The following is a 19096-nucleotide window of genomic DNA, read 5'->3' on the forward strand; positions in this document are numbered from 1 at the left end:
TATTACCTATTATGATTAATTGACAAGTGGTAACTGTACCAGTCTATAAGTGAGGAAGACAGATTCTGAACTCGGCCCTCCCTAAATTATAATGGCTACCAAGGTAGTTTGTTATTTACAAAGACTTTTCTTATTGCACTGTCCATTTCTTTTTTTTTTTAATTATTTTATTTGAGATGAATGTGTGCACAAAAAGGGGGCAAAAGGAGAGGGAGAAACAGAAGTCTTAAGCAGACTCCCTGCTAAGGGTAGAGCCCTACACAAGGCATAATCCCATGACCCAAGATCATGAGCTGAGCTGAAACCAAGAGTCGGTGACTTAACAAAATGAGCCACCGAGTGCCCCTGCATTGCTCATTTCAACCTCTCTGTTATTCCATGAGGTGAATAGGTATTATCCCCCATGCTTCAGAGTAGGAAACTGAGGTTCTGAAAGCTTATGTGACTTGATCAAGATTGATCTATAACAGAACTGGTTTTGGGACCAGGCCTCCTGACTCATAGTTCAATGTTCTTTTAAAAACTCCCTACTGCCAAGTTAAATATTTAATTATAAAAATGTTTTGTTCTCAATTCTCTTACCTAATTTTGCCTGGAGTTCTAAACACTACCTACCTCCAATAAATGCCAGTGTTTATATCTGTCATTTTTGCATGTATGATGTTCATAGTGTATTTCTAACTTCTCGAATTTTTCTTACTTCAAAAATGAACAGAAGTTTTATGGTATAATAGTCTCATAATTTCTCAATGGTAACTTATGATTATTAAAATTTTTTCTTCTATTAAAAGTTCTCCTTTTGCGATTTCTCTGTAATTCAGTTCTGCTTCTACGAACTGCAATGCAAAAATGCTTATATTTCAGTGGTTCACAATTTTTAATATTAGCATTCATAATACGAGATATTCTAATGGGGGGAGTATTCTCAGCTTTTCAGTAATATTGGAAAAGAATGAGAACAACTCAATAGATTGGACAAGACATAAGTTAACTATTTAAGTAACACTTACTGTTTACTTCCCTGATTCTGTAATAGGACTTTTAGGTATTTTATCCCACTGAAAAAAACCATAAAAATCTGGGTCCTCAATTCTTAACTTTCCCTCACATATTATCCCTTTTATTAACCCTTAATCTTTATAAAGGTTCTATTCTATTTCAAATGTTCATGATTCTAAACGATAACTTTACAAGATGTTCATTTGGGAGGGTCTGGAAAGGTGTTTTTTTTTTTTCCTTTAAGGAAGAATTCCAATAATCTTGTAACATTATGCAACCACTATAAATTAAATAAACTTCTATTTAGTCTTTTTACATATATTTTTTTCTATGTGGCTTATATCAGACGATCTCTAAAACTTTGTAACTTTACTTATAATCGTAAACTAACCCTTTCCTCAGGGTTTTAAAAATGCAGGTAATGGATGTAAATGTGCTTGAGTTTTTTCTAAATTTTCACTATTGTAAATAACACTTCAGTGAATACCTATGTGTATAAAGCTTTCTTATAGTTGAATTATTAAATAGACTATTGGGTAATAGTTATCAAATATTTATTAGAATGAATGTCTTATGGATCTTTGAAAAAGTACTGGAGAGGAGAGCCAACTGAAATCAGTGTGAAAAGGATGAACTACCAAATACCTATGCATATTTTTGGGTAAATTGGCTATCCATTAGGAAGAAAAAAAATTTGATTACTATTTCACATCATATAATGAGTAAACTTGAGATTGGATTAAAGACTCAATTGCAAACAGCCAATTATGAAACTTTAGGAGGAGAAAATATATTTATAACATTAAGACAGGAATTTTTTTTTTTAAAGAAGTTACTGAAAGTGAAAATCACAGGAAAAAAGGAATAAATTTCACTACATTAAAATAAAAAAAATTTCTACATGAAAAAGACTGAAAACAGTATTAAAACATAAGTGAAAAGTTTAAGGGATGACAGAATAGAATATATTTGAAATATAGATAACCAAACCATGATAGTAACAAGATTTTATGATGACCTAATTAGTATGAAAAAGTCATACTGTATAAAAGATATGACCCCAAAAAATTCACTAAAGAGATATCACAGAAGATCAATTAGCAAGGAAAATATGTTCATTTCATTAGGGATATGCTCATTTCATAAAGGGAAATACAAAGTAAACAATAATGTGATAAAAACTCATACTTATCCAACTAGCAAAAATTAGAAATTTGTCAATACTAAGCGTTCGCTGGAACATGGGGAAATACTTTTATACTCTCATGTAGGAATTTAAATTTGTGTAACCACTTTAAAGTATTTGCTAATACGTATTAGAGTTGAATAGTCATACACCTTATCATCCAGCCCACTTCTAGGTATTTTCCTCTTGTAAAGAATCTTTCACATGTATACACTTAAGTACAAAAAATATCTATTGCATTATTTTTAATAATAGCAAAAAATAAGAAATATACTGATTGTCCTAATTCCCTTGGTAGAGAAGGGAAAAAATAATGGTGGTATATTTATACACTAGATCACTATACAGCAGTCTAAATGAATGTACAAAATCCACATGTATTAATATAGATAAATCTTTAAAAATAATGTTGAATGTAAGAAACAGAATGCAAAAATATATTTATGGTTAAATTTATGTAAACCTTTAAAATATACCAAATGCAATACGGTATTTATATGTTTTTTCAGTTTCTGTAGAATTTTTTAAAATACTGATTATATATAATATTGTATACTAAAAATAATATCAGTTATTTCTTATAGGTGCATATATGTGAAGTACAATAACATAGTCATGGAAAGAAAAAAACCCTTTCTAACTTAAGGGTATTGCTGGCTTTGAGGGAGGAGTGGAGGGAAGGACTTGAACTCTGAGATATCATTTAAGATATTTGAACAAAATTAAGAACATAAATGTCATAAAAGAGAAATAACTGTGCTTTAGGATTTTTAAGCTCAGTGCTGCCTCTGAGAGGCCCATTGACCTTCTACATGTTCCTTGAACTTTCTGGGGGATAATATTAGGTCAGGGCTTCAACATTTTTTAGTAGAGGAACCCTTCATTCAAAGGAAATCTGACACTTCTTCATAATATGTAAAATCAAAACTGCTCAGGCAGAAATGGGAGGACAGATCCAGGGCAGGCACAGAGCAGCTGCTCCCACTTCCCATCATTCCCCCTCTTCCCAGACATTGGCAGAGATTTCAGATCCCAAGGTCAGGTGACCTCTAAGGCAGCTTCTCCCTCTGACAGCCTGTAGTGTTTGTGGTATTACTTCTTTTTTTTTTTTTTTTAATATTATTTATTTATTTGACAGACAGAGATCACAAGTAGGCAGAGAGGCAGGCAGAGAGAGAGGGGGAAGCAGGCTCTCCACTGAGCAGAGAGCCCGATGCAGGGCTCGATCCCAGGATCCTGGGATCATGTTAAACATCAGCCTGCATGAGGTAAAGCGTGTTTCTCTGATGAGTGCTTGCCACAGACAAGGGCTCTGTAGGAAACATCTGGAGGAATGGAAGAATGCTTTTTACTGTGAATAATTATTTCCTAATGTGTCTGTTCCACAGATTTGAATGTTAAGAGTAGGATTTGGGGACAACTGGGTGGCTCAGTGGGTTAAAGCCTCTGCCGTCCGCTCAGGTCATGAAACCAGAGTCCTGGGATCGAGTCCGGGATCGAGTCCTGCATCAGGCTCTCTGCTCAGCAGGGAGCCTGCTTCCTCCTTTCTCTCTGCCTGCCTCCCTGCCTACTTATGATCTCTGTCTGTCAAATAAATAAATAAAATCTTTTGAAAAAAGTAGGATTTCTCCCTATTTTTAAGAAAACATGAATTATCTTTTTGCTGCTCATGTCACTTCCTTACCTCCCTAAACTTATGCCTTTATCATTCCGTGTTTTGATCTCCTCTCCTGCCTCCTTTTCTTGTGGCCTTTGTCTCTTTGTTTCCTATTTCTCTATCTCAGCTACAGACGTTTATCAGGTTCTCAAAGGACCCTGCCACCAAACCTCCCAAACGAGGGGTCAAGAACCCATTGCTTTCACTTTCTCATCACTCACTTTTTCCTCAACTCTCTGTACCCACTTCTGGTTGAAAATCAGTTGAAAAGGATCAGCAACCACTTCCTAATTAAGAAACCCAAAGTGTTTCTTCCAGCTCTCAAACCCCTTTTTGTAGCCATGGACATCAGAGTTGGATAGGGAGAGTCAGCTGCTCCTTTGCTGTTCCCTCAGTCAGCCAGGGGCTAAACACACCTAGGTTCCTTTTGGGCTTTTTCATTCTTGTCTCTAACTCTACTTTGTGAGTTTCAGTTAAATAATTAATAATTGAGAAGTGTCCCAGATGTAGTACTAAAGAATTATTCTGAAAAAGAATTATCTGAAGTTCCAATTTAACTGGGCATCTTGTATTTTTATTGGCTAAATCTGGCAGCCCTGCGTTAGGGAGTAGCACCTCCCTATACCACACTTCTTTCTGCCTCTCTATGGCCCTGAGCATCATTCTTTCCCATTCTCTATTTCTTCCTTGTCTTCTCCCTGGTAGTATCCTTCTTTCCAATTCCAGGATTCTGTCCTTGGTCCTCTTGTCTTCTCTATGGTGCTCACTCTTTCAGAGATCTCAACTAAACTTGTCAAATCATTTCCTCTATGCTGATGATTCTGGATCATTTCTCCTTGGCCTTGCCCTTTCCTCCAAGCATGGATTTTTGAGTGTCTCACAGACATCTTGGACTCAATGAGCAAAAGTGTCAATTAGCATTCAGCTTTTCTGACTTCTCTTAATCTCTGCCACCATCAGCTTTTCCCCAACCACATTCTCACAGTAATTCATCCAGGTGGCAAAAACATTGATCCTTTTGGAGTTTTTCGTTTTTTTGTGCTCTATTTTACCTGCAAGTCCTGCTAATCCTCTTTGCCACATGCTTAGTTTATTCTAAGTAAATACTTGTTGAATAGATTAATATCTCTTCGGTTTGTTTCTTTCCATTCTGTCATGGCCACCTGAATTCACATGGTCATTGCTTTGACTTATTTTGGTAACTGCAACTTGACAATAGTTTCACTTCATTCAGGACAATCTTGAGGCCCCTCCAAAGTAATCTACTCAAGACATCTTCCTAAATAAATAAATAAATAAATGGCTTTATTTTTTGAGTAGATAATACATTCACATAGCTCAGTGTTCAAAAGATACAAAATAGTTAAGTTAGAATCTTGAATAGGTTATTTCCCTGTTAATTACATCTGTTTTGTAACTAATTGAGACATAGGTACAAAAGTGATAAAGATGGAGATCAAAAACTAGTTGAAATAGTGAGGATTGGTTTGCGAATTGGCTTGCTCATCTTCCACTAGAACTAGAAAGACTTACACACCTAGCTGCAGACTCAGCTGGAGTGTCAGGGCCTTCCTGCTGGTCTTCGCTTTTGTTAAATTTAGGTCTTGGTGGAGCCAGGGACATCTACTCTCAGAAAGCAGGCTGATTCCAACGTGGAGAGAGGACAGCACTAAGCTGCATACACTCAATTCCTTTTTTTCCAACTCAATAATCAGAGTAGTCACTGTTTCCTGGGGATGAGTGAAAGGTGGGACCAGGGCCAGGAGTGTTAAATCCTGCACAGCATGCCTCAGCTGGTGTACTGATGGGTTACAGGTGTGCCACAACATATCCATTCCCTCATCCTTGGGCTAAGAGTGGTCAGAGGCCCAAGCTTAATCCTTTCAGCCCTGTGTAGTCTCACCAGGACCCTAATTTTCCTGCAGCTTGCCCCCATTGACCCAATATAATCATGTTCTGTATCATGATGGGGAAAATGCTGGGATATACTGCTCTAAGCTGTGGTCATCTCTGTATTTATAGATATGAAGGCAGACAAAGATAATCACCTGCTCACTAAATATACAGAAAATCCTTCTTCCAACTTCTACCTTTATTTTCTACTACCAACTTTCCTTTCCTAGCCTCACTAGAGGCAACCAGTAGTTTATGTGTGTGTATGTATGTATGTGTGTGTGTGTGTAAATATATACATATTTACATATATATGTAAATATTCTGCATCCCTTTTTTTTTTGCACAAATCTTGGAATAGGCAAAATTCCTTAACAAACTACCCCCAAATCTCAATGATTAACATGATAATGGCTTAGTTCTTGCTCATGTCCCAGGGCAGTATGGCCTTTGGGCCAGTGAGGGGAGAACTACAGTCTTCTCCAGTTGCCATTAATCATCCCAACTTCCTTTAACCTACTGGCTCTGGCAGTCCCTAGAGATCTGAGACCTCTGCCAGATGCTCTATATGAGCTAATAAAGAAAGGAATAGAGCATGAAAGATTTAGAGGTTTTTAGGGACCAGGCTTGGAAATAATTTATATTCCTTTTGCCCATATTTAATTGGCTAGATCTCTGTCATATGACTCCATATGACTACAAGGAAATGAAGTCTAGGTGTCTGACAAGGACAAAATGAAGTGTGGTATGGTGAGTCCATAGCAATCTTTGTTATATGCACTAGACATGCTATTCTTGCTCTTTTAACTTGACAACAAATTATAGAGAGCAACTATTTCATTTTTTTAAAAGATTTTATTTATTTGACAGAAAGAGAGCACAAGTAGGGGGAGCAGCAGGCAGAGGGAGAGGGAGAAGCAGGCTCCTCACTGATCCCCACTGAGCAGAGAGTCCAATGTGGGGCCCAATCCCAGGACCCTGGGATCATGACCTGAGCTAAAGGCAGACACTTAACTACTGAGCCACCCAGGTGCCCTGAGAGCAGCCATTTCAATGCATCGACAGTTTCCCTGGACTTTCTTTTCTTTTCTTTTTTTTTTTTAAGATTTTATTTATTTATTTGACAGAGAAATCACAAGTAGGCAGAGAGGCAGGCAGAGAGAGTAGGGGAAGCAGGCTTCCTGCTGAGGAGAGAGCCCAATGTGGGGCTCGATCCCAGGACCCCGAGATCATAACCTGAGCCAAAGGCAGAGGCTTAACCCCCTGAGCCACCCAGGTGCCCCTCCCCTGGACTTTTTAAAAGTTACATAGTATTCAGCTGTATGAATCACACGTAATTTATTTAATCAATTCATGGTTTAATCATCTCCAACTTTTTTTATTCTTTCATCTGCAGTGAATCTCTTGTCCTTATGTAATTCCATACATATACAAGCATATCTGTAGGATAAATTCTCAGATGAGATATTGCTGAATCAAATGGTATGGACATTTGACATTTGGATACCTATTGCCAAATTACCCTATTAAGAGGGTCTACAAATTTATATTCCCACTGGCCACTTTATTGTTTAATCCTACTTGTATAAAATACTTCTACTTTACTCCATGTTTGAATGAGTGTAGTTTAAATCCATCTCCACAGGGTCAGAGAGAGCTCATAGTCTAGGTAATATCTGCATTAAATTCCTCCCCTATCCCTTAGGAGCTCTACATTGTCTATTTCTGTTTCCCAAGTGTGTGACCTCCTATCAAAAGCATAACTTAGGGCAGAGGAAAGGAAACACACACTCTTGAACTGTTTCTAGGTATGTCCCAACTCTGTCGACCCTGAGCCAGCCAAGTTTTCTTTGAAGTCTATTTATAGTAAAAGCACCTATGGGGTTTTTGAGATTTTTTACTTTGTCTGCATTTATTTGAATATTTAAAATGTTTCAAATCACTTGCTATTGAGTATAGCTGAAACTCCAAGAAGCTACCAGTAACCTCTGTGGCTTGGTGAATTGGCCCACTTGCCCCCAGGGCAGACAAAGGATCATGTTCTTTATGGTGGTCCATGGATAGGCTCCTATCCATCCTTCAAAACCCAGTTCGTATGCTGCCTGAACATCAAGCCTCCCTGCAAGGTTAGCAAGCCCAGAATGGTGTCTCTGTCCTAAAGAATTTTGAATTATAGCCTAGCCCAGTGCCTGTGCTTGCACATTATCTTTCCTTTCTTTAGTTATAGCCTTCATGAATTTAATGTATCTATCACATGTCTTTAAGTACTTTGTAGCAAAGAAGAGACTTACTAAATTTTTAATGAAAAAAACATTGAAAATTATTGAATACATTATTGTGTTAACCACTTCTACTTTTCCAAAGGAATCAGGAATTACCAAAATAACAAAATATACTTCAGAGTCCCAACTCCTCTTAAACATTCCTACATCGTGTTCTAAGTAGTTATGTTAGCCTGATGTTTCCTCAGAAACTACACATTTAGTTTATCTATGAATATAGACTCAATTTTCAGTGAAATATCTGTCACATTGATTAACACTGAGCATGCCACTCATTTTTCCTCTGTCTCTTGAAAATAAGGATAATTGCACTTGCCAGCTACCACACAGGAGATGTGAAAATAAAAAACCCAGACCCTCAGTTGTACTAGCCTGCAATGCAGTTGCTTACTAGCTCATGTGCCTAGTGGCTACCACACTGGATAGTACAATTATAGTATATTTCTATCATCACAGGCCATCTATTGGACAAGGCTAGTCTCTAAGTTCTGTACCTTTGTAAGAAATTATTATTATTCATTTGGGAGAGAGAAAGAATGAGAGAGAGAGAGAGAGCACATGAGATAGGGGAGGATCAGAGGAAGAAGCAGATTCCCTGCTGAGCAGGGAGCTGGATGCAGGATTGGATCCTAGGACTCCAGGATCATGACCTCAGCCAAAGGCAGTTGCCTAACCAACTGAGCCACTCAGGCATCACTAAATTCTGTATCTTAAAGGATTAACATTTTTAGCTGAAATATTTTTAGCTTTCTGTTTTCTCTTATCTTAGATTTTTCCCCCTCAAACTATATTGAAAAATTTTAATTGTTTGGACTTTAAAAATAGTCCCACCTCCAAGACCATGATTTGAACACAAAATCTGAGGAAAATGACATGTGGAATCACCATCTGGAGATTGGTACAGCAGCAGATCCAACCATTTCTGAGAAATTGTCTGGGTTTGGAGTTACTCCCAGAACTCTGATTTAGCAGTTCCTAAGCTTATAGCAAGTCTGAAAGGAACACAAATCTGTTTTGTATATACAAATAAATCCTCGTATGCTGCATGCCATTCTCAGCCTGCCAGTTTCATCTGGCTGCTCCAGAAAATATAATTCAATAGCACATTAGTTAACCCGCAGGCAGGGAATGGGGCATTCTGATTATTGAAATGTTCTGGTTGAGTGATTAACCTGATTTTTGCAGAAAAACTGCTGAGGCAAGGGATTTTCTATCCAAAATGTTTGTGCCACTGTACATTTTTCTTCCAGATGATCACAGCTGCCTTGTTTTATTCCTGCAACACTCAGAAATATATCTCTTTGCTAAAAACTTCCAAATATGTAATTGATATACTTTCAAAGAGACCTCATAAAAATAGGTCAATAATGGTATATCAGATAATCTTAGAAAAAAGAACAAACTTAGAAGGAAATGTAGTATCTTTGCCCAAATTTTACATAGCCATAACCTTCAAGGTTCCTAACATTAGGGCAGTTTCTTCAAATAGAATAACTTGAGAAATATTTTATTTTCCTTACTAATAAATACTTAAAAGTGCGTATTAGATATTAGGCAGTGCTACAAGGGCTTTACAAATATTAATTGATTTAATTTTTATAACCACCTTAGAATTAAGTATCACATAAGTATCTTCGTTCTAAAGATGAAGAAACTCAGGGACAGAGAGCTATGGATGAGCTCTAGTTGATCGATCTGAATGCGCATTGATACAAGCAGTTGTAGCATCAATGGATGAGTTTATGAGAAGAGACCTGGCTGAATTAGGTAACTCCTACCTGCACCCACCCCTTTCCAGGTATTTCATGAGTAATGTAAAGGGGCTGTTATAGAAAGGGAGAAGGAGAGTCCAAAGTGCTAAAAAAGCATAGAAGAAACTGGGGAAATTGAAGTGGTTTTCAGAGAAGAGTAGCTTCTGAGATGAGTTAGAATTAGGCAAAGAAGGGAGGGAAAATTAAATACTAAAGTTGTGAAACCATGTATCTGAAACATTTTGTCGAATACTATAATGGTAAAAAGGCCCTAGTGGTGAATAATAAATGACATTGTGTATGTGTCTGGGGAGTCGCGTAAAGAAGGAAGAGGATGAGTCTCAGTGAGATTTTAAAGATTAAAAAAAAAAAAAAGGAGTTTTATTTCAGACCTCCCAGTAAATAGTGGATATTTGATTCGAGAATCTCCATATTGCTGGGCACCTGGGTGGTTCAGTGAGTTAAAGCCTCTGCCTTCAGCTCAGGTCATGATCTCAGGGTCCTGGGATCGAGCCCCACATCGGGCTCTCTGCTCTGCAGGGAGCCTGCTTCCTCCTCTCTCTCTCTGCCTACTTGTGATCTCCGTCTGTCCAGTAAATAAATAAAATCTTAAAAAAAGAAGACTCTCCATATTTCATACCAAGTAACTTTTTGGGGCCAACTTTAACATCTAAGTAAAAGCCAATAAACAAATATTAGAAAAATCCATTTGCACTTTCAAATAAATTTTTCACAAAGTCTGGAAAAGATTTCAAACTCCTGAATGGGATAAAGTAGGGAAAACTAAAACCAAATTTAAAAAAATATTTTATATGGGCAAAGTTTAACTATATTCTTGTCAGAAGCTAAAATGTCTGGGCACTGCCAGAAAATTTCTTGGACCAGAAAAAAATAGAATGAAAACATCTGAAATGTGGTAAATAGACAACTAACCAAAATAAATGTGAAGAGTTCTCTTTGCCCAGAGGGGTTTTATTGAATTGTTATTAGCTATAGAATGAATACGCTTCACATTTAAAATATTGTCCCACAGTTTTATTGCATTTGTTAATTTCTAAGTTTGCACTTTTCTTATTTTCATCTGTGCTAATTTAATAGCATGTTAATATACCTCCTACAAACTTAGCAGAAGTGACTGTAGCTGTACTTTTAAAGCACATTTTTTTTAGTGACCAAAAGGAGCATCTTCCTAACGGCATTTTTATCTTTTCTGGCAGATGACATTTGATCCAGAAATCTTCTTCAATGTTTTACTGCCACCAATTATATTTCATGCAGGATACAGCCTGAAGAAGGTAAATATACAGTGATTATTTTCTTCTTTTATCAGTAGAGAATTGTACCAGCACAAATGAAAAAACAATTATTTATGGGTTTATTTAATTCAAAAGGTTATTATTATCATAGATTAAGTGATAGATTTCTGACACACTTAGAATTCTTCTGAATCTGCTCTACCTAATACACTGATTATTAGCCACATGCAGCCATTAAGCCCTTGAAATGTGGCTAGTTTGAATGAAGATGTGCATTAAGTGTAAAATATGCATTGGATGTAGTAGACTTAGTATTTAAAAAGAATGTAAAATATCTCCATTATGTTTGTTATTGAGTTTATGTAGAAATGATAATGTTCTGTATATATTGGGTTAAATAAGACATGCATTATCAAAAATCATTTTGCTTTTTAAAAAACTTTACTTTTAATATGGTTACTAGAAAAATCTTAAATGACATATATGGCTAGCGTTATATTTCCATTGGACAATATTATTCTAGATGATTGTAACCAAATAATTAGCTGTTAATTGGAGAGACGTGGGGTTTATCAATCAGGGTGAAAACTCAACATGTCTTGCTAATATTCAGCTGTTGATATTCACAGAAAGGAAGTCCACTTTTGTAGCTTCTGTGCTCTTGCCTGACATTATTTAGGTACTGCCTGAATGTGCACTTTTCATAGATTAGTCATTCCCTTAATAGTTTAAGTGCTAGCATCTCCTGTACTACAGATTGAGGCTCTGGTGTGTCTGAATTTTGAGATGCAGAAGGAGTAGAGTTGCATTTCTGCTGACCACACCCCACCCTACAGACTCGTGGGGCTCTCACCCCTTTAGCCCGTCAGCTCCAGCAGCCAGGTGGCTTGTTCAGTACAGACCTGATTTTCTTGTGTACTCCAGGCTCCCTCTTGCTGTCAGTTCTAACTACTCAGCTCCCACTTACAGAACTGGAAGGGAGTTTTCCCAAGCCAGCATTTGAGAAGACTTAGAAGGCTGGATTAATTCAGGTCATCCTTCCTTATCTCTAGCCCTGATACTAGCCATTATTTTGTGAGATTTGTTAAAATAAATTGTTGTAGGTGGTCAGGTTTTGTTTCATTACATTCAGAAGAAATATAAGTCAGAGATTCAATAAGTCAAAGGGCAACTGAAATATTTTAGAGTATTCTTTTTAAAATACTGAAGGGGTTCCACTGACAATAAAATTTCTTAAAATCTTTGTCTTCTGTTAATCATTCCAGAGTCCTCCATGGACATTACCCCAGTTCTTTGCTCACTCTCTCAGGTCCAGCCAGTTCTGGCAGTCATGTTCTCATCTCTATCCTGTCATTTTTCTGGATGTATTTGTTCCCCCATTTCTTTGAGAAAACTCTGTCTTTTGCAGTATAAATTGGTTCAACCTTATTTGTACGATAAAGCCAGGAACTGAGGCTCAAAACCAAAATCTGCCTAAACAGTGAAGGGAGGGAGGGGCTGTGAAAGTGCATACCTTTATTTTTATTTCCTGTTACACTAAGAAAATACATGGATGTATTATATGAAATATTCTTTTCTCCCCAGAGACACTTTTTTCAAAACTTAGGATCTATTTTAACATATGCCTTCTTGGGAACTGCCATCTCCTGTATCGTCATAGGGTAAGTGATGCTCAGAGTTCAAGTTCCAGGTGGCTGTGAGGCCAGTGATATGTGGGAGGAATCTCACTCTTCCTGGACTTACATTGACTGGGTGAATTGTCTTTCTTTTTCTGAATATCACATCTTCACACATTTCTCTGACTCAATTCCAAGGCTTACATGTCTTCAAATCAAAGCAAACTGAAATTAGGTTGCTAGATTTTCTCTGTGAGGTTTGGACTTCTGATTTAGGGGATGTGGATAATTTGGCTTGAGTTATGTGAAGCACATTGCACACCCCCCCCCCCGCTTTTTTTTGCTTAATAATGCAGGTAAGCAACTGGATTCTTGTTTTCATATACTTTGCAGGACCCTACCTGTATTTGACAGGAGTACAATTGTAGCTATACGTCAAAGGTTTGCTCTCTAAAGTCTGTCTTAGAGGACGGTCTAAGACAGACATTTCCACATATCAGCAGAGCTATTTAATGCTGGGATAGCTTTTCAGTTGATACACTATAGAATGAAGCCTTGTTTTATTCTCATTATATTTTGTTGGTTATGTTTAAGCCCCCAAGTCTAACTATATAGACTCAAGCCTATGGCTCTTCACAAAGCAAAATATGATACAAAATGGTGAAGCCAATTCAATTCACTTATAATCCCATCTAGTACATTAAATCTCCACTGAAGAAAATATGTCCAACTGCTATGACTATGATGGTGTAGATGTCTTAAATTGTCTGATACAGCTAACTCTACCCTTGAATTTTATTGCATACAGCTGTTATAACCCTAATGCAAGAAGCTGAAGCTAAAAACACATGCTAGCCACTTATCCAGCTCTTTCCTTATGAAGTATTTAGTGTGTGTCACTGGAAGACTAAGAAGGTATCATTACTTGGACCTGAAAGCAGGGGGTTGAGTTATGTTGAATTCTCTGTTAAATTTTTATTGCTTTAAGCCTAGAATTACTTAGGCTACATTATATGAAAACGTCCAGCATAGTTAGGGCAGTGAAGAAGCTAACGATTTTAACACTTGAAGGTGGAGACTTGCAGGGATATAGATTAAGGAGCCTCATTAAGTCTGGATACCTAAGAGGCCTTTAAACTGTGACTAAGAGGCAAGCATGGATTTTATCCTTCTCAAAGCATAGTTTAGAGGAGAGCTGTTCTATTCTGTGGGTATACTGTAACTAAATATTCAAATTTCAAAGCTGGCAAGGGCCTTCGAGATTTGTGTGATTAAAGCACCTTATTCTAAAGATGAAGAAAGTAATATTTTGAAAGTCTAATTAGCTGTCTTAAGAAGTGTGTGTGTACATGTGTGTACACGTGTGTACATGTGTGTGTCTGTGTGTATGAAATAGGGCCATGGTCAGGATGTAATTCAGACTTTGACTCAGCAGGTGAGACTCAGCAGGTCTCACCATCATCCCCTCTTTCTTTAGCCATTTCTCTTGGATTTGCTATACATTCCTCTCCACTGTTCGTTCATACACATTGACAGAAGTCTCTGAGATGTGTGAACAGTGTTCATCAGTTTCTAGCAAATATTGCTGGTTAGCAGTTCTATAATAGGATCTGAATGTATTATGGATCTAAATTCTAAACTTGTGGACAATGCTGTTAAATTTTGGGATAGTCAGTTTTCATTATTACCCTGTTTCTTTTGTCTAACTGATTTTAAGTATACTTAAGTATATGTATTTATACAATACGCTTTCACCATCATGAGAACTCTATAACCTATTTTTGAAAAAGAGTGACAATGTAGTGTGTGTGTGTGTGTGTGTGTGTGTGTGTGTATAATTGTGTATAATTGACTTAACAAAAAAATATTCAATTCAGGAGATTTGGTAAAATTCATTTACTGGAGTTGATGACCTCTTCTGATTTTAAGGCTGCAGTCAATAGTGTTTGATGGAAAGTGATTTGAATAAAAAGTATAGCCCTGGAAAAACTTTCAGAATGATGTGCTTTGTTTGAACTGGCATAATCTCAACAACGAAAACCTGTAGGGTGCCTTCTTAATGTGGTCATTAAAGTACAGAAGGGATGGGTAGTTTTAAGATTTAAAGGTCTTATCCAGCAAAGTAAAGGAAACCATTAAAGAGCTTTAGATTGGTGGTGACAAGGTCAGATTTATGTTTCAGGAAGGTCATTCTGGTTGTTGTGTAAAGGAGAGATTTTAAGTGGGCAAAAGATGGCAGCCAGGGGACAATTTAAGAGGCAATTTCCATAAGTTAGGTTGGAAACAGTAAAGGCCTGGCCTGAGACAGTGGCAGTAAAGATGGAGGTGGAGTCGTCCACATGTTGAAATCCTGAGAGATAATGCCCTAATGGAAGGCAAGTGTATGGAGTGAGAAGGAAGTTACATAGGCATCAGCACAATCCTGAAGAAAGGGAAGAGATAACCACAAGGGACTAAGAAGTATTGGGCCCAAGATACAGGAAGAAAATAAACAGGACATGTGCCTGGAAGTCAAAGGAAGAGGGAAAGGGAGGGTAGATGGTGTCTAACACAAGGAAGTCAAATGGGACAGGAATTGGAGTATCCATTGTATTCAATCCCTTGGAGGTTATGGATGACTTCACACTCGGCCTATGGGCAAAAATAAAGAGAGTATTGGCAAGTCTAATAGTTTCAGGTGCTGTGTGATGGGAAACAAGAATTTATTTTTATTTTGTTTTTATTTATTTTATTATATATTATATTTATTATATTTTATTTTTATTTATTTTATTTTGATCTCTGGATATAATTTCAGAACCTTGGAAGGAAAGGCACAAACTTGAATTCAAGCCAAACTGACATTTACGCAAGTTAGTGACCCTCATTGTATGAGTCATTCAAACACACACTCAAACCTTAAAAAATGACTGGTTATGCTTTTCTGATAAATTAATAGTAATAAGAACAACACAACAAACATTCATTGAGTGCTTGATATATAATATGCCCTTTTAAAAAGTACTTGGATTATTTAATTTAATCCTCAAGAAATCCTATTAAGTAGATACTATCATTACCCTCATTTAACAGTTGAGACAGCTGAAATTTAGAGAGAACACAGCATAAGTAATAGAGCTGGCATTAGTAACTAAATAGTTTGACTCCAGAGTCAAATTCTCGATGCCAAAAATGTGCTTTACTTCTATTTTTTATCCTTGCTAAAAAATAAAATGTAGGGGCGCCTGGGTGGCTCAGTGGTTTAAGCCTCTGCCTTCAGCTTGTGTCATGATCTTGGGGTCCTGGGATCGAGCCCCACATCGGGCTCTCTGTTCAGCGGGGGAGCCTGCTTCCCCCTCTCTCTCTGCCTGCCTCTCTGCCTACTTGTGATCTCTCTCTGTCTATCAAATAGATAAATAAAAATCTTTAAAAAAAATAAATAAAAAAAGTAAGACATTAAACAAAAAGATAAAATTGAATAAATCAGTTAAATATTCACTGCTTACCACATATTTCTTCATTAGCCCCATAGGATTTCTCACAGATATGAAAGATTTTTATTTGGGAATCCCATTCAAAATGAATTCACATTTTTAAGAGGAAAAAGGAATGTCTGGGTTTATGGAGATATACTTGTATGAAATGGGCAGAAGAAGATATTCAGGACAGTCCTAGATTGTACTGAGAATAATTTCATAGAGGAGGTAGATTCTGAGTAGTCATTTAGTGGAGAGGAATATATAGTTGGATTTTCCAAGCCATCAGGTGCATTAGTCATAGTGGGTATGGGGAATATTGCGTCAGATTCAAAGCTGGAGAGCAGGTTTTGTAGAGCAGTGTTAGAGAGTGTGGAAACTGAAATGATGGAGAATCAGCTTGACAAACAGCAATGAAGCCTGGCAACAGGAATTTATGAGAAGTAAAGGCTATGAAGAGTAATAACGGTGCATGAATGGAAACAGCTAGTGGGCTGTGGTCTTTTCTAGGTAAGGACTGGATTGAATCAAGCTACAGGTTGGCTTTAGATTTGGACTCAGTTGCTTTATAGGAATTGAGATCACTGGGTCTATTTGAATGAAAAGAATTCTGCATTAAGTTTTATTAACTTCATGTCATTTCAGAAATCAGATGCAAACCATCTTTTATATTTCACAACAAAGTTTAGCAATATCATTTCTGGCAATAAAATCGGAGACGTTTTAGAAAAATTTTAATTTTAATTTTTTAATATTCTTAAAGAATTTATCCATCTTTTATAGTCTCCTCCCCAACTTACCACTTAAGAAAAATCTTAGCTACATCTCTTTTGAAATAAAACCCATATATTTAAGATATTTCTTTATTCATCTTCTCCATCTCTGGAAGATATTCCTTTATCTTTGGCTGTATGTCTCTACCCTTGTATGTTATACCGATGTATCATCACAAGGGTAACTTACCTAATGCTTACTGTTAGCACATACATTTTGTCCTTAGAACTCATTAGCTTCCAAGAAATGCTTCTCTAAGAGTAATGAGGATTATATTCTTTTAGTTTTTCTGTTAGTGAGGGATTAAAACAAATACCATAATTTCAAAAATACTTGGAAAAGGATACATGGATCTAAATAATGAAGAATGGGGTGCTAATTTTAAGAATAGCCTGCTTTTTATATTGGCCTATGCTTTTAAAAGACATTGTCTCATTTTATTCTCATAGTACCCCTGTAAGGTAGGTACTATTATCCTTACTTTACATGGAAGGATGCTGAGGTTGAGATTTGCCCAAGGTTGCACAATAAGTGAGTGGTAGTCAATGGCACACCCAGTCTCACTTCAAAACACACAATCTTAGACTCTCCCTATCCTGCTCCTTTTCCTAATATGACACTTTACGTTTTAATAGTGCTTTTCAATTATTAACTATATATGTCAGACAAACCATGTCCTCAATTATTTCACATTCTTATTTTATCATGATGGCTGACAATTATTAAAAATCTGAAGATTTAAGAATGAGCTATAAATATAATTGCAAAGTAGAAATGGTACCTGTCTTTTCCTAATGGAGGTAGTTGGAGTGATGATATGAATTCATTTTACTTGATTAGAATTGCTGCACTCTGGGTAGCCTGCTCTGGATAACCAGGATTCTTAAATGTGAGGTTGTTTATATTATTCAACATTCCTCAGGAGCATTGATTTTCCCATTAGGCTTCTTATATGGACATAGTGGAAACTGAGCCTGACACTCGGCCTATCTTTCCATCAGACATATGAGTGAAGGGGCCTCATGGAAGCTCTTGCCCTGCCTTCTCGTATCATCATACCTCCTGATCTGGATACCTTTGTGCTTAAGTACCCTTGGCACTGGTTCTGGAATTGCTACTGCTCTGTTCCTAAGCAGGACAAAGTATGGTGAGTGTCAGTATTCTCAAAATGCTGATTCCTATACCTGGAAAAAGGAACACATTTGTTCATCTAAAATCAAAACCTGAACAGGTATAGTTCCAAGATGGAGGCCAAGCCACACCTCAGCTCCTTAAATTCTAGCCCTAGAAAGAGAATGACTCAGAAGAGAATTCTTAACCAAGAAAACATGGACCCTGAGTTGGTACACAAAGAGATTGGGGAGGCATAAGGATGTGAACCTCCTTAGATTCTCCATGGATTTTTTCATGGGAGATGGTCTGCATAGATTTCAACAAGTAGTCAGATTTTCTAGGGAATTTCGGTTTCCAGACACAAAGAACTAGTATGTGTTTTCAAGAGCCTGAGCAGGGATAGTTGGGACAGGAAGGATTTTACATATTGCCGTATTTAATTAGAACTGAAGAAGTCTCTAGGCTGCATTCAGGGTGGTCATAAAGGCTGGAAATATGCATGCTATTATTTTATCATGTATTATAATATATAATAACAATAAACTAGTTATTATGTTTTGTCTGTGTTCCTAGACTTGGTAGCCATCCCATATACATACCTAAGAGTGGAAATGCCAGGTGGTAGGGTCTACAAATGAACATTCATTTTTACAGAATAAGGCCAGATCATTTTCCAAAGCAATTGTACCAGTTTCCTCTTAATTTCTGGCAATGTAGTAGGTGTGAAATGGAATTATATTGTGGTCTTCATTTGTATTTCCCTGATTCTTAAAGAAATTGTTTATATTTTCATATGAAACCTGCTCAAAACTTTTCTCCATTTTCCTGCAAATTGTTTTGTCACATTTTCATTAATTTGTCATTTTTCTTTACCTGTTTCACATTTCATTTATTTGCATATTTCTTTATATGTTAATCCATATTCCAAGTACGTTGCAAATATTTTATCCCACTTTGTGTCTTTTGCATTGAGTTCGTTCTTGATATCTTTTATTGAACAGAATTTCCGAAATTTAATGTAGTCAAATTTATAATTTTTTTCTTTTATAAAGGTTAGCATTTTTGTGTTTTGCTTAATAAATCTTTCTTACCCCAGAGGCAGAAGTACGTTTTC

The 19096-nt window shown here is 36.7% G+C and overlaps 1 protein-coding gene across 1 annotated transcript in view; it reads left to right on the plus strand.

The window, feature by feature from the left end:
- SLC9A9 (solute carrier family 9 member A9) overlaps window positions 1-19096 on the plus strand; it is a 538704-nt gene that overhangs the window by 31848 nt on the left and 487760 nt on the right. The window contains exons 3-4 of the mRNA XM_059391790.1: window positions 10986-11063; window positions 12609-12685. Coding sequence (XP_059247773.1) covers window positions 10986-11063; window positions 12609-12685 — 155 coding nt within the window. The remainder of the gene's footprint in view (window positions 1-10985; window positions 11064-12608; window positions 12686-19096) is intronic.

Source organism: Mustela nigripes, chromosome 2 (genome assembly GCF_022355385.1).
Source record: "Mustela nigripes isolate SB6536 chromosome 2, MUSNIG.SB6536, whole genome shotgun sequence".
NCBI classification, from domain to species: domain Eukaryota; kingdom Metazoa; phylum Chordata; class Mammalia; order Carnivora; family Mustelidae; genus Mustela; species Mustela nigripes.